Consider the following 26,304-nt stretch of genomic DNA (forward strand, 5'->3'; position numbering starts at 1 on the left):
CTCCAGTGGCCCTGAGGCTGATGGGAGACACCCTTACCTGGTGCACCGAGTAAGCTGACTGGCCATGAAGCAGGGGAGGGCAGATGGACAGATTGTACTGTAACGGCTGGCCCAAGAGGGAATAGCGACCATCACCTAGGGAGGAAGCACAGGTGGTTTTCTGGGAGTTTGCGCTATTTGGTATGACTTCTGTGAGACTTCATGGGGCTTTGGAGATGGGACTGCAACAATGCATACTATTCCTACTTTTTCTTTGATAGGAGTGCCCATGTCACTGATTTTAAGCGTTGTCTGTCTTCCTAACCCCCTTGGTTCTCAGTTGTATCTTGGACAAAAGGGGTTATTAGGTTCCCTCATCTTTGAAGACGGAGAAGGCAATGGCACCCCACTCCAGTACTCTTGCCTGGAAAATCCCATGGGCGGAGGAGCCTGGTAGGCTGCAGTCCATGGGGTTGCTGGGAGTTGGAACGACTGAGCGACTTAACTTTTACTTTTCACTTTCATGCATTGGAGAAGGAAATGGCAACCCACTCCAGTGTTCTTGCCTGGAGAATCCCAGGGATGGGGGAGCCTGTTGGGCTGCCGTCTCTGGGGGCGCACAGAGTCGGACACGACTGAAGCGAGTTAGCAGCAGCAGCAGCATCTTTGAAGAAGGGTTCTGTTCATTGAAGACAAAAGGCCCTAGAGGAAACCTACAGACCCTTATAACTGTCTTTTATTTCTCATATAGTTGCTTCTCACCCTAAACCCAAGGCTCAAGTTTCTGACTTAGATGAGAGGCAATACAGTGTAGCAGACAAGGAGAGACCTGTAGCCAGACTACATTCAAATTCTGTCTCTGTTTCTGAAGATGGGATGTTGGGTATGTTCTTCTCTCATCAGCACCGGTGCAGTTAAATGATTATAAGATATCACACCTGTGTGTTAGCTAGTATTGGTGATAAATACTGTATTTCAGAGCACTCTGAAGTTTTAAACCATATTCTCATCTTATTTTTATACTGCTTTTGATAGCCAAGGCAGAAAGCAGGTAAGATTATTTCCATTTTACATGTGATTAACCTCATTTTATATATTAGGAAACTGAGGTCTGGTTCTAAGTTTAAGTAACATGGTAACATACTCAGCTTCACAAAACTAGTTAGTGGTAGAACTAGAATTTGAATTCAAGTCTTTTTTTTGTTTTTGTTTTTTTTTTACTTTTTAAGAAATTGAGTTATTTCTGAAATAAAATATTGGCGGTATGTTTTAAAGCTATAAAACTCTAATTCTTGTAAATTCTTGGTTAAAAATTTGACTGTGCTTATTAAAATGGCCATCTATGTTCTGCACTTGAGATTTGTGAAAAATAAAGTTTCTGTGGGAAGGTGACCTCTGGTTTCCTGATCATGGGAGGGAGGTGGTGTCTGGGGCTCGGTGGCTTGGGACTAGTTTCCTTGGTCCACTCACCCTGGGCTGAAGGAAGGGGCCACATCCCCCACGTGCCCAGGTGCAGGGAGCAGGACTCCCACAAGCTGGGTGGCATCTCAACAGACTCGTGTAAGTTGTGATTCTGATCGAAAGAACAGCAGAAGCGCCAGGATGCTCCCTCCTCGTCTGCGACAGTCATAGCTGAGCCCTCCTTTGGTGTCCATCAGGGAATAGACAGCAACGAGCAGCTGTTCTAAGCTTCTGTCTGTCATAGTAAGTTGGGGGTGAACCCAAGTCTTTTCACTCAAATCCAGCATTCCCTTTTCTAAAACCATACTGTTTCTGACATACACCATATTCCTAGCCCTCAGTCTCAGTACTGATAGGTTAAACTCTTTGCTGTTCATTAGAAAGTTCAGGGAACTTCTTTTCCCTGGCTCGCAGTCTCTGGGGACTTGGAAGGAAATACTAAATACGTAAAGGAGATCTAGAGTTAAGGTAACTATGGGCAGCACTAAAGACGGGTGTGTCTTTGGCCTAAACAGGGACATTAAAGGAAGAGCTGGCTTCCACGAACTGGATGGCCAGCCACAGTGATTCTCTGTCTATTGCTACCCTCTTGATCTCCCCACTTGGGAATGGGATGCAAAGGGTGAATTTGACAGCTGACAGCAGCCCACCTTACTGAACCCTTACCCTGTGCGGGACCTCCAGGCCGGGGGAACTGTGTGAGGACAGGAAGGGGACTGAGTCCTGTGCAGACGTTGCTGAGGCTGGTGACAGGAGAGGGTGCTGGAGACTGAGTAGGAGATGTGACAGGGCTGCTGCTCATCTGTGTGTTGGCCTGTGGGAGAGAGCGGAGTACACATCACATATACACCAGACCCTGCCCTCTGGATTACTCCCACAGCTTGGCTTAAAAGTTACCTCTCTCAGGAAACTTCTCTTGCTGAACTCTGTCAAAGTCAGAGTGCTCCTTCAAACTGGCCCCTGAGTGCCTAATTAGTTGGTATTATTTTAATATTTCACTTCCTGACAACCTGTTTTATGTCTTCCCTTAGCGTTTTTAAGCATGCGTCCTATCTGCCACCTTAGGTCTTAGGTTCCTTGAAACCTTGAAAGAAGATGCTCCCTCCTCTCTTTCCTGTGTTTCTTCTGAAAAGTGCCCAGGGTAAAAGAGCGCACAAGTAAAAGAGGCTGCTTGGTCAATGGCAAAGACTGCTTCCTGAAAAGAATCTGGTCACCTCCCTGCCAAGATAAAGCTGGGTTGCAGGACTCACCTGGGGGCTGCTCTCAGGACTGTACAGGTCTCCAGGTTTCTGACCCCGCTGGTCCATGCTGTAATATTTACAGTGACTCCACTGGACCATGGATGGGTTCTGGGGAGGCTGGGGTCCATTAGGGACATTTAGCTGCATGACCACCACACCTGGTCCAGAAGGTGACACTCCTGAGTGGCAGGAAAAAAGCAGTTGGTTGTGAATTCAAACTACATTTTAGCCTGTCAGCTAACCCTGAGTGGGAAAGCCTGTAAGCAAATCCACCTATGGCTTCAGGGTCACTTAAACTGTGTCCTGCCAGGAATCTGAGACAGTTGCTGATTTGGTCTCTGACTCTCTCTCCTCAAACCAGTGGAAGTTTGAGGGGCAGATGCCAATGCTCTCCTGGCCTTCACCTGGTTGAGGGGTACTTTTGATAGGCTTGGCCAAAAACTACTCCATTCTGTCATAATTAGGTATTACCAAATGCCCAGATCAGATTGCTCAAATGTCTGGGCATGGTACAGGTCCCAGTCTGGAGCTTGAGGCAGGGCTGCAGGCACGTGCAGGCTTTTCTAGTAATGGCTGCAGGTAAGTCAGTGATCTCTGGTTGTTCTGGAGAAGATAAATGTGCACAGCTTCACTAAGCCAGACATTAATGCTTGGGCAAGGATAGGGTGAGTTGGAACACTTCAAGTAGAGGGAATGGCGTAGAGATATATGTCACATTCAGGAAATGACAAATAATTCAAGGTGCTAAGGAAGGCCCAGGAGCTATGTAGGGGAAGTACTAGGGGATGGATGAGATATATCTCTTCATTTATCCAATAAACATTTATGGAACATTTACCAGTTCCTATGCCAGGCACTGGGTATAAAACAACAAAAAAACTGGTCTCTACCCCAATGGAATGAACAGTCTATCAGAGAGTTGGACATTAAACAAATAGCTGGTGTCAAGAATTCGAAGCACATTCAGGTAAGGGTTGTAACCCAGAGGTGTTGCAAACAGGACTTGTGCTTCAGAGAGCTAACCCCAGTGGCCAAATGTAAGATGGCTGAAGGGAGGGGGAGACTAGTGACTGGAAGAGTAGTTAGAAGTCTACTGAAACAGAACACAGTGGTTATGAGTTAGAGCAGCGACAGCAGGAATGGAGTGGGAGGGTGAGACCCTCGGAAGATTTTACTGACAGGATATAGCCGTGGGGTTTTAGTCCAGGCAACCATGGATGTAGTCTTACCCTCTCACAGGCTGGGGAAGGAAAGGGCTCATTGAGGAGGAATACTAAGTCCTGAATCTTCTGCACGGTGAAAAGCAAGGTAAGGGGTCAGGGAGGAGTAGTCTGACAGACAGTTCCTGCTGGGGGAGACGGGCAGGAGCTCCGCTTCCCCACAGGGGATTGTCTAGCGTGAGGGTCTGCTCTTGGCCCGCAGCCCGTATTCCTGTGGATGGACAGTCTGAGTTCATGTGTGTGTGTGTGGTGGCAGCGACACGGGGCTGGGCGCGCTAGGTGGAAACCTGCCGCAGTGCTGCTTCCTGGCTCAGCGCCCGGGGGCCGCCTCTGCTGCCACCATCACACTGCTTCCTGTGACAGGAAATGCTACAGCCTCTGCCCTGGGCACCAGTCATGCTGGGAAGTGAGCGTGATTGCTTTTCTCAGGTAGCATCGGTCAAAGGAAAGGAGAAGAAGTGGGGGGAGGTCTGAGAACAGCTCAGGAGACACAGCATCTGTTGTATCCTAGTCCCCAATGTGTACCCCTCCCCCATCCTCTAGGGTTCATCTAATCAGAGCGCAAAAACACTTAGAACGGCAGGCTCATATCTTCCCTTCCCCTGCCAGAGGGGACAGGGTATTCATCAACACAGCTTGTGGAAGGGCCATAGGAAAACTGCACAGAGATGAAGTGTCATGCATTTAACAACTCCCCCTTTACTTCAGCTGCTCTGGGCACTGTATCTCCCATCCTAGGAGCCCCACCTGCGCCAATGTCCTTTAGCCACAACTGCCTCAACTGACCTTCTTCAAACTGCTGAGGGGGCCAATGCAAAAATAATCAAATCCACAGCTTTTCTGGAAGGCAACATATAACCTAAGCCTAATGCCCTGGGCCAGGAAAGGGTAGAGGATGTGTGAATGCGTGGGGTATGGGCACAAGCAAGGCAGTAGATGCTCTTTATAAGGCCAACATGTAGACATAAGGAGCTATTAGAGGTCTAAAGTGGAGCGGGGAAGAGAACAAAGTCCTCATATTATTTTCTCTGATCCTAACAAAAACAAAGGCAGGGTTCTTAGTCGCAGCCTCATTCCTGAGCTCCTCCTAACACTGAGTCCTCCCCCGCTGGCCCCGAGCGTTGTTCCTTCACTCAGCCGAGGACAGAGAGCACTACTCTGCTGATGAGCTGATTTTTATGCTTCTCATCCTCAAGCCAGAAGCAGGTGGCATCCATTAGCAGCTGAACTGTGGCCACTTCTTAATGCACATGGCAAAAAACTGCCCAAATCTCACAAAACAAAACCCCCCACGGCACTGCCCAGTGACAGCACTTCCATATTATCAGGCTGGGGGAAGCAGCCTGGGTTAGAGTAGGAAGTGGGAGAAGAGAATTGAATAAGGAAATCAATTTCATCTTGAAAGCTCTGAAAAGAGAGGGGACGTGTGAATGGCTTTTTAAGTGGCATCGTTAAACCTGGGCAGAAAGGTCGATTGGGCAGAGCAAACCCCATAAATATAAACAGATGACATTTATGTCTGGCAGAATTGGTTTTTGTTTAGTTGTTGTTTTTTTTTTTTTTTTTTTAAATCACTGAGGTAGAAAACTGATAAGGCTTCTTCTTTACCATCTGGAATGAAATCTATGGAAAGGAATGTCCAGAGAAATAAAATCCCTCAGGCATCTTTCCCAAATTACAGGCTATAATCCTACAGTATCTTCGTCTTTTCCCTTTTTTGGTGGGGGAGAAGGTTATCTTCAGGAAGTGGGGAGAGAAAAGAGTTATCTCTGCTTTGGAAAGCCCTCAGCTACAAAATGAGCCAGCAAGTATGTGGGAAGCTATTTCTGTATGTACCTCACTCTGGCCACGCTGCTGTGTCACTGTGAGTTGAGAGTCTGTGCATAGGTTTCACTGCCATTTCATGTCCGTGTGCATCTTCCCAAGACAAGCCTGCAGAAACCTCAAAGGACCTGCAAGTCATTATTTCAGTGGGGAGAAAACTATTTCCTAGGGTTATGGTTATATCTAAAATCATAGTGAAGGAATTAAGGTCCCGGCCTGGGGGTAAACTGGGCAACTACAAAAATGTATTAATAAACCAGAACAGTTGCTCCAGGAACAGTCAATCCTAATCCCTGCCTTTATTTTTGGAAAAGTGACCATGCTGCTACATGGGAGAAGGGCGGGTGACTGTCCTCTGAAGGTGACATAGCAGCCCTTGTGGGCAATGCTGGCCTTCTAGCTTTCCAGTAAAGGCCAAACTGGAAAGGAAGGCAAAATAAGCACTTTTCCTTTTCTTCCACTTCCTCTTAAGATTCCCATGACCTGGGATTGAAGATTTTTAAGATCAATGATATAGTGAATAGGTCTCTTAGATGATGTGAGTGGAATAGAGGGTCATCATCTAGGAAAAGTACAAGGGGTCAGTCAGAAGCCTAGGTCAATCAGGGTGGCTAGAAAGAAAGGAAATATACTAGAAAATTCTAAAGCAGCAAAGAAATGAGATGATGAAGAGGGTTTTGTCTATTTCTATTAATTTGGGGAAGAGCCTAGATTATCTCCTTCCAATTCCAGTCCAGATCTCTAGTGCCAACTTTCAGAACCAATAGCTGTTTCAGTTTACTTATCATTAGGTCCACAGTAGGTACTGCAAAATTATTTTCACTTGATTTGTTTCTAATTCAAAGACCTTGTATTTGTATATGAAGAGGTATAAATGCAGAGACCCAGTAGATATACTGATATACCACTAAGGATTTACACAGAAATTCACATACAACTATACCCATATGCACACGCACAAACTTATCTTAACAAATAGGAGAGAAAATGCCCTGCGGTATCAAGCACCCCCACAGGCTACAGCAGTTCTTGGAGCTAGTTTCTATCATTTCCATACCCCATTGGGAATTTCAAGGTCAACTGCCCCTGGCGGACACTAGGAGATACAGCTGGAGAGACCAATAATGGAGTAAAGAGTAGTAAGGGTTGTTGAATTTTAAAACCTCAGCCTGTAAGAGATCCATGGTTGGTCTGGATAAAGGCAGAAGTTATTAATCCTTGAAGCTAAGAATTGATCAAGTCTTGTGAGCAAGATTGATTCTGGAATCTATTCCACAGCACCCAACACAGAGTACAGAAAATCTTATGTGAAAAATATCCCATTTCTAAAATATGAAAAACTGGCAAAATACCTTATCTCACCAGAAGAGGGCACTCTGACATTCCCACTGTAGAGCGGAATGAGGAAGGCTGGAGGCTACCTTAAGACCCCCTTGCCTCCAGAACCCCTGAAGTCAATTTAAATGCAGTGCAATGATATGTCAGGGTAGGGTGAAAGGGAAACAGCAGTTGTTCTTGGTATATTGGGGGGGTTTTAGGCAAAGACAGACAAGCTGTGTAGCATTAAGTGTATTCACCTGGGATAACCGGCCCCTCCAAAGAAGGCCTTTTTCCTTCCACTGGAGGGAAAGGAACGGAGTACAGAAACCTGTTGAAAATGTGTCCGAGGATGTAGCAGGGGTTACAGAAAGTGAAAAGACCCAAGTTCAAGCTTTAGGATTGTGACCTTACACAAAATTTATCCCTCTTTTGAGTCTTAAATTTTCTCTTCACAAAGCTGTGGAGAGAATTAAAAGGACACAATGTATATGAGTACAAATGAAAAATTGCTAAACAAATCTAAGATACAATTTTAAAAGCATTTTATCAGCCTCCCTCACACTCCCAAGAGAAAAGGAAAGCTATTTACAGGAAGAATGAGTGCAAGAGACAGAGATATAAGCACTTTATGTTGTAAAGGCATGTGAGTCATCGTAATCCAGTCATAGTGCTGGATTCAGCAGAGAGGAAGAAACAAAGGAGAGAGAAAGGAAACAAGGAACCCAATCGACATGCGGTTCCCCAGGGGTTAGGGATCAGGCAAACCACCTCACCTCTTGAGGGGGTCAATTTCAACACCTCTGGAAAACACCAGCCAGCCAGGACTTTGGTCTTTCCTCCTGATGAAGTCACAGCTGGGGACAGAGCCAATCCCTGAGCTTTCTCTGCCCTACCCAGTTCTAGAGCACAAGTCCTTCAGCAGTGTTTTGCTCTCACCAGTGCCCAAGACCCCTCCGTTCTTTATGCTCTTACCTGAGTACTGCTGTGGCATCTGTGGTGGACTGCAGGGAGAGGGAGACTGAGGCATCTGGTACTGCTCAGAGCCAGGAGGCTGCAGAAACCCCACAGAAGGGCTGGGGAGATGGAGAAGAGGGGAGTGGTAAAGCAGTAGAGGGAGGAACACAGCTCCCGGCAGACAGCTGTTGCCTCCTGGGCCTCCCCTGTGGGAAGCCAAGGCAGCTCCAAGCCATTCCCAGACCAATTTGCCATGCAATTTCTAAAATCACTCATCAGTTCAAAGTTAATTATATATATTTGTACTTGATCATCTTTCAATTAGGAAGCTGCTAATCAGTGCTACAGATGGAATGTTAGTGACACATGGCTCTTCCCAACAGTGTAGAAACACCAAATACATAACTCATGCGAGTGTATGCGCACGTGTACACACACACACACACACACACACACAAATACACACACTCCCTCTCTGTGTCTCTTTCTCTCAGAAACACAACAGAAACGCAAAGCGAGTGCCAAAAACAGACACACAGGGCTAGAGTGCTAGAGAGACATGGGCAAAAAAAACAACTAAGGAGATTCAGGATATTTTCTTAATGGCAAACACAGATCATCAATTAAAGAAAAACAGGGGAAAACCTCACAAAATTCAAGACACATTAAAAAAAAAAGGCAGAAATAAACATATGTACACTGAGAGAGACACAGAAACACATCGACATAGGCCCAGACTTGAGTTCTAATCCCAGCTCTGCTTCTATTAACTAGTTGTATGACTTTGAGTAAGTTTCTTAATATACCTAGCTGGAATTTCCTCATTTATAGAAGAAGAGCACAAAATAAAACAAGGGGAGTGGACTAGATATTTCTAAGATAAACTTCTATCTCTAAAATTACATTCATTATACTAAGATATACGAGCTTCCCTGGTGGCTCAGTGCTAAAGAACCCACCCACCAATGCAAGAGATGCAGGTTCGATCCCTGGGTCGGGAAGATCCCCTGGAATAGGAAATGACACCCCACGCCAGTATTCTTGCCTGGGAAATTCCACAGACAGAGGAGCCTGGCAGGCTACAGTTCATGGGGTCGCAAAGAGTTGGACATGACTTAGCAACTAAACAACAACATACTAAGATATATAAACAGACAAAAGAGATAACACCTCAGATTCATCCATGGCTATAGAGGTACATGGAAAATTTTACATATGTATACACCAAACTGCTTTTTTAAAAAATAATAAGCAGTCTCTATTTCATAGTTCAGAAAAACAAAAATTGGGGGAAATTATAAAGTCTCTGTTTCTGAAGCGGGAATTTTTTCCTGCTAATGAATTCTTATGCAAATATCAAATTAACAAGGAGAATGAACTCCCTCATGTTCTAACTGCTTTGGGGTACCCCTGATCTTTTTAAAAAATAAACATTTATTTATTTGACTGCACCAAGTTTTAGTTAAGGCATGTGGATCTGGTTCCCTGACCAGGGATTGAACCCAGGCCCCCTGCGTTGGGAGCACTGAGTCTTAGCCACTGGAGCACCAGGGAAGTCCCTACCCCTAGGATCTTTACCCCTGTTTTTCTTTTCCAGTGGAATAAAAACCATGGTGCAACAGTTGCTAAAAGTCTGCGGGAGATGCACCCTGTCTCTCTGGGAGCCCTCACCTTGTACCGTTCTGCTGAGCTGGCGGGATCATGCTGTAATACACTGGAACACCCCCTGCTGGGAGGGCCCCCTGCACAGATTGGCTTGCAGGGACCAGCATGGGTTGCTGGAAAGGCGGCTGGACCACATTTTGTGAGTCATTACCCACTGGGACCTGGGTGAAGACAAAAAGAGAATGACCACTTTTACTCGAAATGAAGTCATCCAAAAAACAGCTTAGTCATCTCTGGACAGGGACACTCTAACCTCCTTCCCTACCTTTAGAGATCCTCTTACTCTCCTCACCTAAAGCACGTTTAGTGCTACCTCCATTTCCCCCTCCTCCAAACATCACCTTTGGGCATCTGATGTACAGGAAGGAGCCTAATTTCCTCTAGATCCTACTTTTCTGGGCATATACTCATTTGCATGGTATAAAGACCAAACAATTTAAATAAAGACTCTTCTCAGACTCTTTTGACCTTCTTTCAGAGAAAGAAAACCTAAAAGTGCTAGAGGTAAAAAAAAAAAAAAAAAAAAAAAGTGCTAGAGATAAAGTGAACAGTGTTTTAATGTTCGAGTTGTCAGACTCGAGGACAGACGTGGGAACTGTCCTCCTTTTCCTCATCCCAAGGACTGGGTGGTTTCCCCATTCAGAATGCACCCACTTGGTAAGAAGGCAGTGGAGTGTACTGAACCACCAGGCCTTGCATCTGGCCCCCCATGCCGCTCCTCTGGTTGCTGAGCAGGCCCTGGTTCTGTGGCTGCTGGACCCCAATCATGCCTTGGTAAGCCGCTTGCTGCTGGTTAGGCATCATGGGCTGTAAACCTAGGGACAGGCAAAGCAGAGAAGACATCAGCATAGCCTCAACAATGTTTAGGAGGTCACACTCTCTTAGTAATTTTCCTTCTTTTTTGGAGATCACAGGTTCCTTTTTAGGACCCTAACCATTCCAGCCACTACTCCCCTTCCCCACCGCTTTTTAAACAGGGAAAGTAATTCTTCCCCAGTTGCTGTCCTTCCCTTACTTGCTGCCTCCGTACAGTTCCTCTTACCAGGCTGCTGGGATGGCTGAGGCAGCTGCTGACCACGCTGGGGGCTGTACGCCACTGGGTGAGACAGAGGTCGGTATTGCTGGTTGGAGTTGGGGTACTGTCCAGGGGAATAGTAAGACACCTGGATCTATGGTGAGAGGAAACAGATGTATGAGAAAGCCCCTCAAATTCAGCCCCAACATCCCCTAACTATTAAATACATCACAGTCGATTCCAGAAGTCTGTAAACAGAAATATTTTGGGTTTGCAATTGCAGCATTAGTGTACAAGTTTGAAACAGAAGAGGAAGGACTTGTGTTATTTGATAGATGTTTCTGACTACAAAGACAATTCTCAAGAGAAAGGTGGGGAAATGGAGGAGGGTAGCGGGCAGGTATCTCCTCTGGTCTGTCTAAACTAGAGGAAAAAAGAAGGTTTATAATACTGGATAAATTGAATTCATGATTTAGACTGGAAACCCAAACCACTCACCTGTTGAGGGGGCTGCATGTAGCCCTGGGGTGGCAGGACTTGCTGAGTAGGTGGTGCATGGCTAGAGGTGGAATAGTTGGAAGTAGGGAGGGGCTGCCCTGTAGAAGCCATGATGAAGCTAGTCTGCTGAGGGTGCTGGGAGATAAGTGGGGGCTGGAACAGAGCTGAGGATGGGTCAGCTGCTTCAGTAGAACCTTGGCGACTAAGGCTCATTTGTCCAAAGGGGTTGCTGAGATCATCTGCCTGTTGAGAGAGTGGGGGAGACCTAAGGACTGAGGTCATATCAAGCCCCAGGTCTCTGGCTTCAACACAGACAGACAGACAGAAATAGTAACCCTCTCTACCGCCTTCCTTCCTTACACCAATTTGGGATATTCCTACCTCTGTGCCCTGGGAGGTACTTTTTAGCCCTAAGCCTCTGTCATGTGGTATTTCAAATTGCTATGAATCGAAAGCTGTTTGAAGCCCAACTCCAGAGCCAGTCTCCCTACCACATATGAGGTAACAATGGCCGCTCTGATTATGATCTTTATTAGAATTAGTCCTGGGGAGACGGGAGCAATGATACAACTTCTATATATAGAAAAAACAGGACTATTTAAGTCTTTCCATTTCCTGTCTTCCTCATGCCTCCAACCATGCAAAGGGCCTATATGTTGTCATAAATCTCATTTTTATAATAAAGGACCCAGATAACACCTTGTGTGGCTGATCGGTAGATGCATGTGGCTCCCCAGCTCTGCCTATGCATTGGAAAGACTGGTGGGATCCCAGCTCCTGCTGCTTATCTCCTTACTCCCTCTTGAAGTCATTTCCACCTCTGTTCTCTGACACTTGCCTAGTGTTCTCCTGCTCTTCAGAAACCACTTCCAATTCTCACCTCTGAAAGGAGGCCAGGGTGAGCAGCTGAGCTGGGGAGAGAGACTGACTGACTAATCTGTAATTGCCTTCTCTCTCAGCCCTCTTCTCCAACCAGCAAGGGTGAGGGTGTTCCATCTCTCACTTGTATGGTGACAGGTTAGTCTGTTAACTTTAACTTCATCTCTTTTGCTCCATGGATAGTAATCAACATACACATACACACGCAGAGCAGAAGTTCTTCTGCAAACGAAACTAGTAGAAACAAAAGATAGTACTTTCCTGTGGTTTCACTCAATTTTCAGGGATCTTATCTTAGCTGTTTTGCTAACTTAGTGGGAAGGAACAGATGACAAGAGCACTGGATTGCAGTTACTATTTTGAGGTTCATATTCTAGAACTTTTCAGTACGGAGCTAAGAGGTGGGAGAAAAGAAGGGATTCTAGTGAAAAAGCAGACAGGTGTGATTAACACAAAATTTGAAAAAAGTCAGGGCTCCTATAACCATGACAGAAGTCACCAACTATGAGACAGACCAGATCTTTATAAAGGATTTGTTGTCAGGGTACAAACAATTTAAACAGCGCATGCTATACAACAGAAGAGGATATTTTTTATGTAAAACAGGGAAACATCTGAAGCTTTTACCAGTGGTACCAGAGAAATATGCAACTGTGTTTTTATTTTTAAAGGGAATTATAGAGAATCATTCTCTACAGTACAGAATAAACTGCGTTCCTCCACCATGGCCTGGGAGCAGATGAGATGAAGAAGGCACATGGCAGAGAGGACAAGGAGCCCAGGTTAGATCAACATCTGATCTTGTTCCCCACTCCTGAAACTCAGAGGAACTCTGTTCTCTGTCTTACATTTAGGCATCTTTGATGCCTGAAGTACTGTGAGGAGGTCACTAGAAATGAAGTATAGTTCAGCCTGTGCCAGCCCCTAAAGAAGAAATATGTTCCTAACAATGGTCCTCTAAAAAGCATAACTGCTTTGCAAGGTTGTCACAGACTGACCCAGACATGCCCATAGACACAGGCCACACATGAACAAGACAAAAAGCTGGAATGGAGTTTATACCATGTTGTACTGCTGGGGCGGAGAGACTGGCAGAAGGACTTGGGGACAGGAGCCTGGAGAGAACTGAACAGGCTGCGGAGAGGGCTGCAGAGCCGGGACTGGCTGTGGACCAGCAGTGAGACATGTGGAAAGGCAAGAGCAAAGGGAGGTATAAGGAGAGGCAGGGGTAGGGGTGTGGGTGAGGCAGAGAAGGGGAAGGAAAGGGAAGGAACAACAAGGTTAATCATAAGAGAAATTTCACATGAAGAGTAAGGCAGCTGAGCAGGCTGGAGACCAAGTCCTGGACTTGGTCTCTGACAAACAGGCAATCTACCCTATCAGTACAGACTCACTGCAGACACTCAACCCCATTAGCCACTCAGAACTCTGTAGCTGCTGTTTACAATCTTAAGACTCTCAGAGCCAGGGTTTGCCGCCTGATTCTAAACACAGCTTTTTCCCTAAGCATTTTTCCTGGGCACAGGATTCCTGGGGAGCATAACCCGCCTTGAGAAGGGATTCCTGCTTCTGTAGGAAAGGTCATCCAAGGTCTAGCTCGGCTCTCCCAGGCAGGCTCCTGACTTCACACCACAGCTCTCTTGAAGGAGTGCTCATTCACAAGGATCATCTCCCTCCCGAGGGCAGAGAAGGAAAAATAAGCCAGTTCATGTGCTACTTCCTCCTGCTCCATGATTCTTCTGTGCTCCCCCAGGCTGAGAGAGCAGTATTAAAAATGCTCCCATAAGCAAACAGGGAGGGATTTAGGAATAAAATAGAAATAGCCTAGTTTTAGCTTCTGTTCCTTGGGTTCCTTCACTTGCCTCAAGCAGGAGGACTTGTTTATTAGGAACATGGTGTGTTCTAAACCAACTAATAGGGAGTTATTTTTTTCTCTCTTCTTCCCCTCCAGTCATTTCAATCACCTCATCAGCTCTCCAGTCATAGCTTCTGGAGCCCTATGAAGAGAGGGGGAAATAACACTGATATACACTGCTCATTTACATACACTTATCTCATTACAACCTCACAATTATCTGATAGGGAGATAACGTGTATTTGCAATTAAGACAATAGGGCTCAGAGAAATTAAATCACATACCCAGGATCATACAGCTAATGTGGCAGAGCAGGGAGAGGAACCTAGTTTTGCCTGACATATGTTCTTTCCATTCCACTCCAGCAGTAGGGAAAAGGTAAAGGAAGAAGTCAAACAATTATGTAAATATCTTGTTTGAATAATTCTCCTTCCTCCTTTCAAATTTAGAGTATTAAGAGTTAGTTGTGGGGGAACCAAGGCATCAATATATATATCTACCTGCCATATATCTCCTGGGAGACCCTTTCAGAGGGGATTAACAGCTCGAGAGGCAGACAGTCCAAAAATTAGAAGACTCCCAACATGGAGAATACTCCTGATATCTGAATTGAATACAATGTAAATCATCTTGGAAAAAGTTACCGATTTTCAATTTTCGACTGTGTGACCTGAGTGAGATACTGCCACAACCTTGAAAATAAGCTCTCAGCAACTCTGGCACACCTATTTTCTGGAATTGGTGACATTCCAAATATAACTGCTGGCCAACCTGCTGAGCATGAGCTACCTGTGCTGGTAACTTTTAGACCCATTTTCTATGATCCTAATCCATTTCTTCGTCTTGAGGGATGGCCTGCCATATTTCAGGCCTTACATTCTCTGGGGGACAATGGGAGACCTTAGGGACAGTGAAGTGGTAAAATAACTGCCTGTTTTTCCTCATGTTTGTGAGTTTTGAATAAAAAGTGAAGAGAGGAATGGAGGTTCAACAGGGAGGGGATAAATGTATACCTATGGCTGATTCATGTTGAGGTTTGACAGACAAAAAAATTCTGTAAAGCGATTATCCTTCAATAAAAAAAATTAATTAATTTAAAAAAAGTGAAGAGAAAAGAAACAATGCTCTTCTGTTCATCCTCTCCTGACTGAGGAAGGGAGTGATAAAGGCAAGCGTTCTCAGTGATATTTTTAAGTGAAATCTACCACTATCCTCAGCCACAGTTCTCTTCTTGGAGAGTCTCAAACTCCAGTTAGGGAACTTTGAAGAACCACTGGGAAGCCAAAGACTGGCCCTAGGGGACATGACTGCCACCTACTGGTGACTTCTGGGCTAGATCATTGCTCTTGGATGCTGACTGGACTCCAGGGAGAGGCTCAGAGGACTCCTTTTCATAAGATCTACTCTAAGTTAATTGGCCAAAAGGTAGCCACTGGTCCTTTAATCCTCACAATCACTCCCTGGTTTCAAACGTTCTACTGATATGTGATATGGAAGCCTGCTCTAACAGCAGGGGCTGCCAAGAAGGGAAAGAGCATAGTTTACCCGGAACTGTCCCCCAGGCCTGGGGCAAATGCTTGTTGCTACAAAGCTAAAGGTTTTTCTTCAAAAGGAAAACCTTTAGGGTAAGCACAGTGGTGTGTGCGTGTGGTCACTTCCTTCATTCCCTGTTACATACCACTGAGAAATGAAATGGTAAGTATTCTGGGGTTTAACAACTTGAGTTTGGAGAGCCACCAGTGTTGAGAGACAGGGGTAAAGAGAAAGGAAGAAAGAAAAAGGCAATAGGAAGAGGAAGAAAGGGATAAAGAGAAAAGGAGATATATGTAGTGGGGTGGTGCTGATATATTAGCAGCTACCATGAGTGCTTCAGAGACACCAAAATTAACCAACATAAGATTTTTTTAGTTTGGAGTTTGTGATCACAATTAAGTGCAAGAATAAATTTCTGAGATCTCTGTACCAAACAATGTTCCTCTGTCCCCAGTTTACAGGACCTAATCTAGCACTGTACTGCCTGGAGATGATCAGTCAATACCAACAACTGACCCACTGACCCTCAAGACTCAAGAAGCATGGAAAGAATCTGAGTAAAAGTTTGGGATTTAGGGCCAGTCACCTGAACAGTCTATCTAAAAGTTTTTCAGTCCCAAATGGTTATTCTCTTTACTTATCTCTTTATCCCCCTCCCACTCTTGCTGTCTGTTTCTAGATATGGATGGATGGATGAGAGAGATGGAAGACTAAGAGGGAGACAAGGAAACAGAACTGTATCAAAATACACACATTTTAGAAAACTCAAAAAAATATACTGGGACCTTAAAAAACTAAAGCACATACACATACACAGCAGGGGATGGCCAGAGGGAGAGGTTCAGAGTTTACTCACTTACAGGTCTAAATTAAGACACAGATGGGGAGAGCACACACACATGCTATGCTTCAGTATGGAGTGAGGTAAGCTGATGTGAATGAGACTTAATGAGGTGGTAGAAAGACGGCGGGTGGTAGAATTAGAAAGAAAGTCAGGCCTATTATAGAGAAACTGATTAGGGACTGAGATGAAGGACTTGGAATGACTGGCATGTGTGTGAAGCTACAAAACAGAGTTTCCTAGATCTTCACTGTTCTTTATTTTAGTTTCATTTTCCAATATACTGAATGGGGTAGTGATGAGCCATTCTGGAGTGTTCCCTCTCTAGTTTCCAATCCTTGGGGTATCAATGCTTAGGACTTCTTCTTGTACCTATGGAAGAGATCTCTCTGAGGCCAAGCTGGACTAACTGAGTATGGAGGTAAGAGAGTCTGGGAGGTGAAACGAGAACTTAAACTGCAGCAAAAAAAAAAGTACAGACATATTAGCTTCCTAACTACCAGAGAATACTTCAGGAGAAAGTGCAGGCTCTATTCACAGAAGAAAAGAGTAAGTGAAGATCTCAGCACAGTTCTCCTCAGAGTATTAAAGAGACTTTAAACCTAAAACACATAGGAGGTTCCAGTTTAAAATAGGATCTGATTCTTGTGCTGATCACTTGCATGGTCTCCACAAAAGCAAAACTTTCTCAAACCCTAGTTGTACCAATGTCCAACAGCCCCACAACAGAAGGAGAAAGAGAGCTCTTTTATGGCATGGGAAACAAAGACAACACTGGGGGGGTTTGTGGTTGGGCTTCCTAGATGGCTCAGTGGGTAAAGAATCCACCTGCAATGCAGGAAACGCGGGTTTGATCCCTGGGTGGGGAAGATCCCTTGGAGAAGGAAATGGCTACCCACTCCAGTATTCTTGCCTGGAGAATCCCATGGACAGTGGAGCCTGGCGAGTTATAGTCCTTGGGGTCACAAAGAGTCAGACACAACTGAAGTGACTGAGCATGTGCTTATGGTACATGAGTCTTGATAAGTATTATTTACTTTTCCCCAAACACCAATATATAAATATTTGTTTATGGCTCAACAGTCATATAAACACATTCAGCTAGACTATGGTGGGAGCTGTGATCTTTTCAAGCTCCATGTATGGATGTAGGAAGTAAAATCACCTTGAAATTACACAGGATGTAGAAGGAGACAGAATACAGCAGAAATATGGGATAGGGTAAAAGATCCTGCTGACAATTCCCAGAACGAAGAGAAGGAAATATAAAGCTGGGGGGAAAAAAAAGAAAAAGCCTCCCAGGCTGACTCTACTAAGAGCCCTTTGGCCAAACCTCTGCCCTTACTCCTCTCTCCCACAACTAACAAACAAGAAGTGGGGGAGGGAGAGGCATGTCTCCAAAAACAGATCTTTCCTGCCACCCACAGTACAAGAGACATGACTGTACTTCCAGAGCTTGCTTGAATCAGAGTTGGGGTGGGGGGGCTCCAACACTGAGTGCTGACTCACCTGTGAAATCATGTGATTATTCAAGGGTGGCTGTTGTTGAGGCGTGGGTGGGAGAGCAGGAAGTTGCTGCTGCTGCTGCTGCTGTTGTTGGGCAGTACAAGGGAGAAGGCCCCGGACAGACTGGGATGAGGTGACCTGGTTGCACACTTCTGGGGCACCTAGCACCATACCTAAGGCAAAGAGGAGACCCAGCAAGAGTTGTAAGCACAAGCCATGAACATACCACCCCTGGAGGGCCCAGTCGTAGGGCCTGACTCTTTCCTTGCTGTCTTCCTCGTCATTCCCCTTCTGTCTATATCCCACTGTCTTAGGAGATCCATGCATGAGCACAGATGTATTTCAGATGTCCTATTGATGGGAATCCTCATCTTAGCCAGTTTCCACTCCCCAGTGTCCATAACCATCTTGACTGTCAAGGTTAGGTTTTGAAAATGAACCCCTGGAGTGCCTAGAATCTGTCCATCATGATTAGACAGCTGGAAAAATGAATGTTTGCTTCCTGGGAAGGTATATATTCCTAGTCTCTTAAGAGACCTGTCTTCTCTTTTCATTTCTTCTCAACTTGCAGCATCTCATAAAAGTTGCTGAAGGCAACCTCCAAGTACATGCCTGTGCACACACCCCCCCACACAGCCATAATCCAACTACTCCCCTCATTTCCAGGCTGTCCAAGTCATGAATGCATTTACTCAAAATACTTTTACGGAATATGTACTACGTGAGGCACTGTACAATGAATCCTTTGTATCCTGAGGATACAAAGGTAAAGGAAACATAGTCCTTGCCCTTGAACAGTACAGGATCTTCCAATGGAGATAGATATCCATGTGATTACAATCTGATAAGGATAAAGGGCCTCCCTTGTGGCTCGGCTGGTAAAGAATCCACCTGCAATGTGGGAGACCTGGGTTCCATCCCTGGGTGCTGAAGATCCCTTGGAGAAGGGAAAGGCTACTCACTCCAGTATTCTGGCCATGGAGAATTCCATGGACTATATAGATCATGGGGTTACAAAGAATTGGACACGACAGAGCGACTTTCACTTTCAAGGATAAAGGATGCATCAGTGACATGAATAAAGTTGTATGAAAGTAAAGATTAGGAACAATAACTCTTGGGAGGGTTAGAGGGAAGGATTTAAACAGGAAGTGGCAGAAGAGACAGGTTTGAGGGATGAACAGAGACTTTTCAGGCTGAGAGGAGACAAAGCTAATGCCATACTCAGAAAATGGTTGGAGGGTCAGGAGAGGATGAACGTTCGAAAGTAAGACTGAGATGGCAAACTGGAGTCAGGAAGTTATGCTATATTAAGTAATTTGGATTTTATTACACAAGAAATGTAGAACCATGAATGTTTTTAAGGGAGGACTGATGTGATTAGATCTATGTTTTAGATTAGTAAACTGGCTCAAAACAGGGTTGAGAATAGGAAATTACCTGGCAGTCCAGTGGTTAGGACAATGCACGTTCACTGCTGAGGGTCCAGGTTCAACCTGGGGTTGGGGAACTAAGATCCCTGCAAGCCGCACAGTGCGGTCAGCTGAGGGTAAAGCAGGGAAACCAGCTTGGATAAAGGCAGAGACAGTGGGATTAGAAAAGAGGTAACAGAGAAGCATAAACAGAGGCAAAGTCTTTGCCACTACTGATGTCTTTTGAGGACAAGACCAACAGAACTTTGTGGATGAAAGTCAAGAAATTCTTCAGAGGCAGGAGGATGGTGAAATAGCGACTTACTGGGTAAAAAGAGCTGAATGGCCCTCTGCTAAAAGTGCAGCAGAAATCGATGGAGAAAAGTTACACAGCAGCTCAGGAGAGCTGATGGGTGCTCCCAGGCTGGCAGGTGGAACTCATGCTCATTTTCCATGACTGGGCTCCAGAGAAGCAGTTGCAGCAGTGATGCTTAACATTTCAAGCCTATTGGCTGCTACCAATTAATTACAAAAATACAAACTGTAAGGTTCCCTCTACTTTACAAACCCTCTTTATAGTCTCAGGGGCCTCAGAATCATCCTTATTTTAGTACACAACCTGAACTGGGGTTGACACGGCTGTCCCGCCTTGGTCAGAAATCACGTAATAATCTAATCCCAATCAGTTTTTTTTTTTTTTCAATTAGGAAAAATGGTTAGAAAGGAAATCAGAGAAGGAACTCAAAGGACAATGGATCCAAGAAATCAAACTTCCCCTCATCTGGCTGTGTTAGGTTTCTGGGACACAATATGGGACAAGTGTTTTGTTAAAAATAACTATCAGTGATGTTTTGCAGAAGATACACAAGCAGTGATGGAAGGAGAGAAGCTGTGGTACCTGGCCTGGAGATCCTTCCTGCACTGCCACCTTTGCTGCTCCCGATGCTGTCACCCCGGGTGAGGATGGAGATTCCACTGAAGCTGCTGGCTTTGGTGACAGGGGGCCGCATGCTCCGGACAGAGCCATCGGAGTCTGTGCTGCTCCAAGGCCGCGGCTCCAGGGATTTGAGTTCGCTGTCTGTGCTGCTCTGGCGGCTGCTTGAGGTGCGGCTCAGCCCCTCACGGTTCCCCCTGCAGAGACCACAGTGGTCAGAGCACCTCCCACCTACCACTTCAGCAGAAGGGCTAGGAGAGAGTTCATTTCTATTCTTTCAGTAACAGAGAAGGGGTGAGGGTTGGGGAGAATGGACACTGACTTCGTGTTAGTTGGCTGGCCAACCAAGACTTGATGGGAGCAGACAGAACAAGATCCAGTACAGTACAAAGAGCACAGAGGCAAATCTGGAAGACAGTGCGCTGGCAACTAGTTCAATACAGCAGACCAGAGGTGGACGGGAAACCATGTACATGATGCTGAGATTGGCTGCGGTCTCTTCCCCTGGCCCCGCAGGGATCCCACACATGCAGGAAATAGTGGGGAGCACAGGAGAACCAGTTCCTTCTGAGAGTTCTTGAAACAAAAGGACTCCAAGAAGTTACTATTGCTAGAAGGCAGGAGTAGCCAACAACATGGATAAATCTCACATCAGGTCTTCCATACAACACATGTCTGAGCCAGAAGAGATGTTGCTTACAGCCACTTTTCAGGGTTGGGAAGAAGAATATAGTGACTAAAGGGGCACTGAGTCTAATAAAGAGAAAACTCAGTCTGATAGTCTAGAATCAACTCAACCTGTTCTGTGGAAGTCTTGTGTTAGTATCTGAGAACAATTTATTTCAGGGTCTCTAAAGGCTGACATCCTCAGCACAATCAGGTAAACATAACCTTAGGACTCAGGATGGCAAACAGGAGGGGGCTGACTGTGCCTAGTTGCCTCCATATTAATAACACTGTTGCCCTAGGTAAGGCACAAGGCTACTAAGAAAAGGGATTCATCCTCTTATTTTACTCTGGAAACATCAGGGTTAGCCTAATACTATAATCACTTTAATTATAAACAGCTGTGCTCCTCAAGCTATCTGAGGTTAGCCTGAAAACCCTCAGTGTTGACTCTTACTGCCACTTAATTGATAAGCAATCAACCATCAGGAATTTTCCTTTCAGATCCCCCACCACTCCAATAACTAATGACCTAAGAAAACCAAATGATAATAATTATAACAATTTTGATATGTATGCTGGGGAGCAATTGAGCAACAATCATGGTAGCTTGGGTTCCCTCCTTTTCCCACCCAAAGCAAACAGAATACTCTATCCCAAAGCCCACAGCTCTTCAAAGACATCAGGCTCAGAGTTATTCTAATAAAGAAAGTTATTTTTCTTAAGGGGGTAATATTAAAGAAAACACTTTTATTAGAATATCTATTCCAAAGATACTGTAGGGAAAATAGACAAAATATCTGCTAGGGTCACTATTTTAGTTTTTAGTCAATCATGGGGGGCTAAGACACATTGGCCTAGATGGTTAGGGACATGCTAATTCTCTGAATCTTAAGTAGATGTATTGATACATATAACCTCAATGCTTCTCTCTATACTGTTAGAATAGAAGACTGGAAAATATTAATGTTTCCCCAATGCTTTACCCCCTTTCTCTTGGGGATGTCCAAAGTAGAATGGGAAACAAGACATAAGAATAACTCAGGGACTCTCCAGGAACAGAACCAACCTGAAATAAGAGCCAACAGCTCAAATCTACTGACTGGACTCAATAAAGATGTGTTTGTCTGTGGGATGTGGGAATACAGCAGCACCAATGAATGAGGCTGCTCATTAGACATTAGAACTTGAATTCTGCAAGACAAGCCCTAATGGCCTTTTATATCTAAATCAAACACTATACTTTCTATTAGAGCAATTCTGCCATTTACGTTCTTTTTCTACCAGGGATAGGCAGTGAAATGAGGCGACTTTAAACCAAACACCTGGAAAACTTGAGCCAAACTGGCAGCACTTATGTACTGATCCAGTTCCCCCAAGACAGTAATGGCCTAGTGCTCAAATGTGGACTGTCTGATGATCTTCTAACCTGGGTTAGTACACTACACCCCTGAGAGTTGGAGAATCTAAGTTGAGTCTGGACTAGGAAGACAGATCAATTCTATTCCTCTACAACTAAAGCTAATCTCTAGTCACATCTTTGTACTTCACTAAAAATAAGGCAATTAGGGAAAGTTACTAGATCTAATTCTAAGCACTGGACTGGACTGTGTATGTGTTGGTGAGATGGAGGTGAAGGACAGAGACATTCACACTTGATAGCACAAACAGGAGATGACTTAGTTTTTACAAGTAAATTTAGTGCTGGTGAAAAGTCCTGTTTATTGGTCTTGGGTAGAGAGGCCCATGAAAGAGGTGGCAATAAGCATCAGTAAACCTCAGGTAGCTTATTTATCAGTGGCGCAGTGGAGTAGAATCTTCCAAAGAACAGAGAAGTTGCCATAGTTATTATTATTATTATCCACATTATTGCTAACGGAGATAATGGAATCTGATATATCAGTATTCGTTTCACACACCTGGGAAGAAAGGTTTAAAAGTTAGAGAAAATCAGCTTCTCATCATTTGAGCTCTGGACTAGTACCCAAATAGAGGAAGAAGCTACCCCCTGAGGAGTCCACAGAGCTGCATTTTAGATGACCTAGATCTTTAATCAAAACTCAGTATGGAAAGCAGTAGCTTAAAAGGAGGTCTGGACAGGAGAAGGCTGCACCTACTCACTAGCTCCTTCAAGCTATTATCTGCACAGTTTGATGCAGTCTGATGCTCCACGGCACTAATAAGGGCATCATTCTTATCAGTGAATCAATTAGGCGTGATATTTACAGACAGCTTGTGTAGTGTGGTGAAAAGAACACTGGACAGAGTCAGTCCCAGTTTTGCCACTTACAGTCATGTAAACTTGGCTAGCTACTTAATCTCTCTTGCTTTTGTTCTTTTACATGTAAACCAGCTCACCAAATCAGGATATTCAGAGAATTCAATGAGATACAGTATACTGTGGCAACTATAAAGTGCTGCACATTGTCACACACACTTTTAATTTAAAAGTTCTGTTTATTAAAGGTATTCTGGAATGGTTGCGGAGTAAGATTTTTTTTAAGGGGGACTCTATCTTGACTACCACTGACGACACAGAGCCCTTTTGCCTGGGCTTTCAGATGGATCTCAGGGCAGGCTGGTCTAGGAGAAAGAGTTCAGAGATGTGGAATGGGAGATAACTCTCCTTCCCAAGAAGAGTTGAAATCTTGCTATCCCAATTTCCACATGGTTTAATTAGCTCTAGAAAGGGTGATAGAGAAGGGACTAGTAAAAGTACTTTAGTAAAGGACTTTAGTAAAAGTACTGGGGATGACAGTTGTAACTAATGTGTGTTAGTGAGCACATATCAAGCTTAGGGGGCTTCCCTGGTGGCTCAATGGTAAAGAATCCACCTGCAGTGCAGGAGACCTGGGTTCAGTCCCTAGGTTGGGAAGATGCCCTGGAGGAGGGCATGACAACCCACTCTAGTACTCTTGCCTACAGAATCCCATGGATAGAGGAGGCTGGCAGTCTGCAGTCCATAGCGTCGCACAGTTAGACACGACTGAAGCGACTAAGCAAAAGCAGCATCAAGCTTAGGATTGAGAAAAGAGATAAACCCTTTGGAAAGAGTGAGACCTGAATCCTAGCATTAAATTGTCAGGTTTTCTGTACTCTATAGTTTTTCTGTTGATAAAATGGAAAGTATATACTTAAAATGAGTCAGTGTCAGGATATGGTCCTAAAGTGCTTCTCTCACGTTGCCTTTGTAATTGTCTGGGATGGAATTGAGAGACTGAGATGAAGGGAGAAGCTCACAACTGCTTTGTGGAAAATGGAGAATATGAGGCACAGGAGAAGTTAGTACAGTAGCTTTCAGCAACATTAAGAGTAAGTCATGGACAATTATATAAAGGACATGCCCTACGTCCATTCTAAGGCCTTTCTGAGCTCATCTTACACGTTACATTTCCCAAAGAGAAAACCACACAGACAGAGGTGTTCGTATTTTTTTTTAAATGTGTGTGTGTACTATTCCTTCTTAAGGATACAAAACATTCCCCTATGCTGGGTGACGGATAAGTTCTTCACATCTTTCCATAGATTTGGAAAAAGCAGCCAAAAGACACCTGTTCTTTTACCTTAATAGGCTTCCCTTGTGGCTCAGCTGGTAAAGAATTCACCTGCAATGCAGGAGACATGGGTTCGATTCCTGGGTTGGGAAAATCCCCTGGAGAAGGGAAAGGCTACCCACTCAAGTATTCTGGCGTGGAGAATTCCATGGACTGTATAGTCCATGGGGTCGCAAAGAGTCAGACATGACTGAGCGACTTTCACTTTCAAATACATGCTGAAATCCTCCAAAAATGCTCAGTTTCAGCAAACTTCTGAAACAGAGCAGTACCTATCCTAAACATACTTATTTGGTCCCCTTCATCACCTATCCAGGACTTACAGCGAAATTAGCAACAATAAAAGTAAAGTCATTGAGCACTACCCATTTTTTTTAAATGGGGAAAATATCCAATGTTGCAAAAACCACAAACTGACTTATTCCACAAGCAGCCATGCATGGAGCAAACTTACTCCGCTGAAAAGATTACAGCGAAACAAAATAAAATTAAAAAAACAAACAAACAAAAACAAGGAGAGATATAGACCACACAGAGGTACCTAAAAATCTGCCTTCTCTTGTGAGAGCTAGAAGAAAAGGCTTCTTTGGAGAGTCTGTTGGTTAACATCAAAGAAAAGCATCATTACAGGATTATATTAACCTCACTGACAAAGCTCAATGAGAAGCAGGGAACATGCTAAGTGGTACTAACCTGATGTCATTTAGATATCCGTTCTGGCCAGTCTAGGTGAAGGGGAGAAAACGGAAAATAACTTATAAGAAAACAGCATGGCATAACCAAAAAGGGTGTCCATGATGCTATGAATACCCAAGGTCCTCAAACCAAGCTCACCCCCCAACAGGGAGAGAGGGAGCAGGGACAGGATGACCCACACCCACACACCCAATCTGACTTCTCACCTTTAATGGGAAAGCGCATTCAGAGTTTTTAGCCTTCCCACAGAGTGTTTAAAAAGAGAGGTCAATGAAGGTAGGAGTATGGAAAGGAGAAAGAGGAAAGTATTAACCTAACTATTAATTCCTTTTTAGTTCTAAATTTATTCTCTCTATAGGTAAGCTGAGCATAATAACTGGTGTGCTTGGTCCTAAAGAGTATTCAAAGAAAGGGAAAAGGGAGAGAAGAGAAAAAAATTTAGTTTTTTTTAGAAATCATCCTCAATCTCTATCCCATTTCTGTCCTCTACACTGGCCAAAATGAAAGACATTCTGACCTGACACCCAAGGAGAGTAAGAAATTGGGGAAGCAGGTACTTTTCAGAGCCTAGAAAAAATGAGAAAATTAAAAGCCTGAAACATTCCTTTTGGGGATCATTTCCTGACAAAGCCACTGAGCTGAGTCAAGTGAGCATTATGGTGGACTCCCAAGCCTTAGAAAAAGGTACAGAGAGTGTCCAGCTGCTGAGCACAGGGGCCTTCGTGCGGAGCAGAGCCTGAGTGGGGCAGCTTTCCCAAACACAGCTCAGCTCCAGAGAAGGCTGTAGCAGCAGCATTTCCATCCAAACACCCTTCTTGCCACTTCCCTTTCTTTTTGGACTGCCTCTTCCTCCCCTCTGCGGCAACCCACAACTCCACCCTTAATCAGTTGCCTTTGATTGGCCAGGTTCTTTCCTCTCCACATGGGAAATCTTTGGCATATAGTAGGCTTTGGCCATTTCCCCCTGCCTAGACCTTTTGCGATTCCTGATGCCTCTACCACAGCAAGAGTTAGGAAGTGCTAAAATGCAAATGATAAATCCAAAAGGATTTAACAAAGAGTACACATATTAGTAGAGGCTTGAGAGACTAAATATCAGAGAAAAAGGAGAGAAGAGCTTCCTTTGTTATGGTAATAGAGATATATTCCAGTGTTGTACATAATAAGCCCTAATATCCTATGAAAAGTTACTTGTGCTTTCAGAATGGCTTTGCTAATGGCTGGCATGGTGGAACAGTCATTTTCCATGT

The 26,304-nt window shown here is 44.5% G+C and overlaps 1 protein-coding gene across 4 annotated transcripts in view; it reads right to left on the reverse strand.

Moving 5' to 3' along the window:
- Positions 1 to 26,304, reverse strand: part of R3HDM2 (R3H domain containing 2) — a 163,029-nt gene that overhangs the window by 2,614 nt on the left and 134,111 nt on the right. For all 4 annotated transcript variants that reach the window (XM_055578409.1, XM_055578411.1, XM_055578397.1 and 1 more), the window contains 16 exons: positions 25,052 to 25,083; positions 24,900 to 24,953; positions 20,103 to 20,335; positions 17,796 to 17,965; positions 14,021 to 14,053; positions 13,119 to 13,220; positions 11,178 to 11,420; positions 10,707 to 10,833; positions 10,319 to 10,479; positions 9,671 to 9,825; positions 8,018 to 8,118; positions 7,819 to 7,899; positions 7,303 to 7,344; positions 2,691 to 2,860; positions 2,107 to 2,254; positions 38 to 135 (listed from right to left, as the gene is read on the reverse strand). In XM_055578409.1, coding sequence (XP_055434384.1) covers positions 38 to 135; positions 2,107 to 2,254; positions 2,691 to 2,860; positions 7,303 to 7,344; positions 7,819 to 7,899; positions 8,018 to 8,118; positions 9,671 to 9,825; positions 10,319 to 10,479; positions 10,707 to 10,833; positions 11,178 to 11,420; positions 13,119 to 13,220; positions 14,021 to 14,053; positions 17,796 to 17,965; positions 20,103 to 20,335; positions 24,900 to 24,953; positions 25,052 to 25,083 — 1,950 coding nt within the window. The remainder of the gene's footprint in view (positions 1 to 37; positions 136 to 2,106; positions 2,255 to 2,690; positions 2,861 to 7,302; positions 7,345 to 7,818; positions 7,900 to 8,017; positions 8,119 to 9,670; positions 9,826 to 10,318; positions 10,480 to 10,706; positions 10,834 to 11,177; positions 11,421 to 13,118; positions 13,221 to 14,020; positions 14,054 to 17,795; positions 17,966 to 20,102; positions 20,336 to 24,899; positions 24,954 to 25,051; positions 25,084 to 26,304) is intronic.

Source organism: Bubalus kerabau, chromosome 1 (genome assembly GCF_029407905.1).
Source record: "Bubalus kerabau isolate K-KA32 ecotype Philippines breed swamp buffalo chromosome 1, PCC_UOA_SB_1v2, whole genome shotgun sequence".
NCBI classification, from domain to species: Eukaryota; Metazoa; Chordata; class Mammalia; order Artiodactyla; family Bovidae; genus Bubalus; species Bubalus kerabau.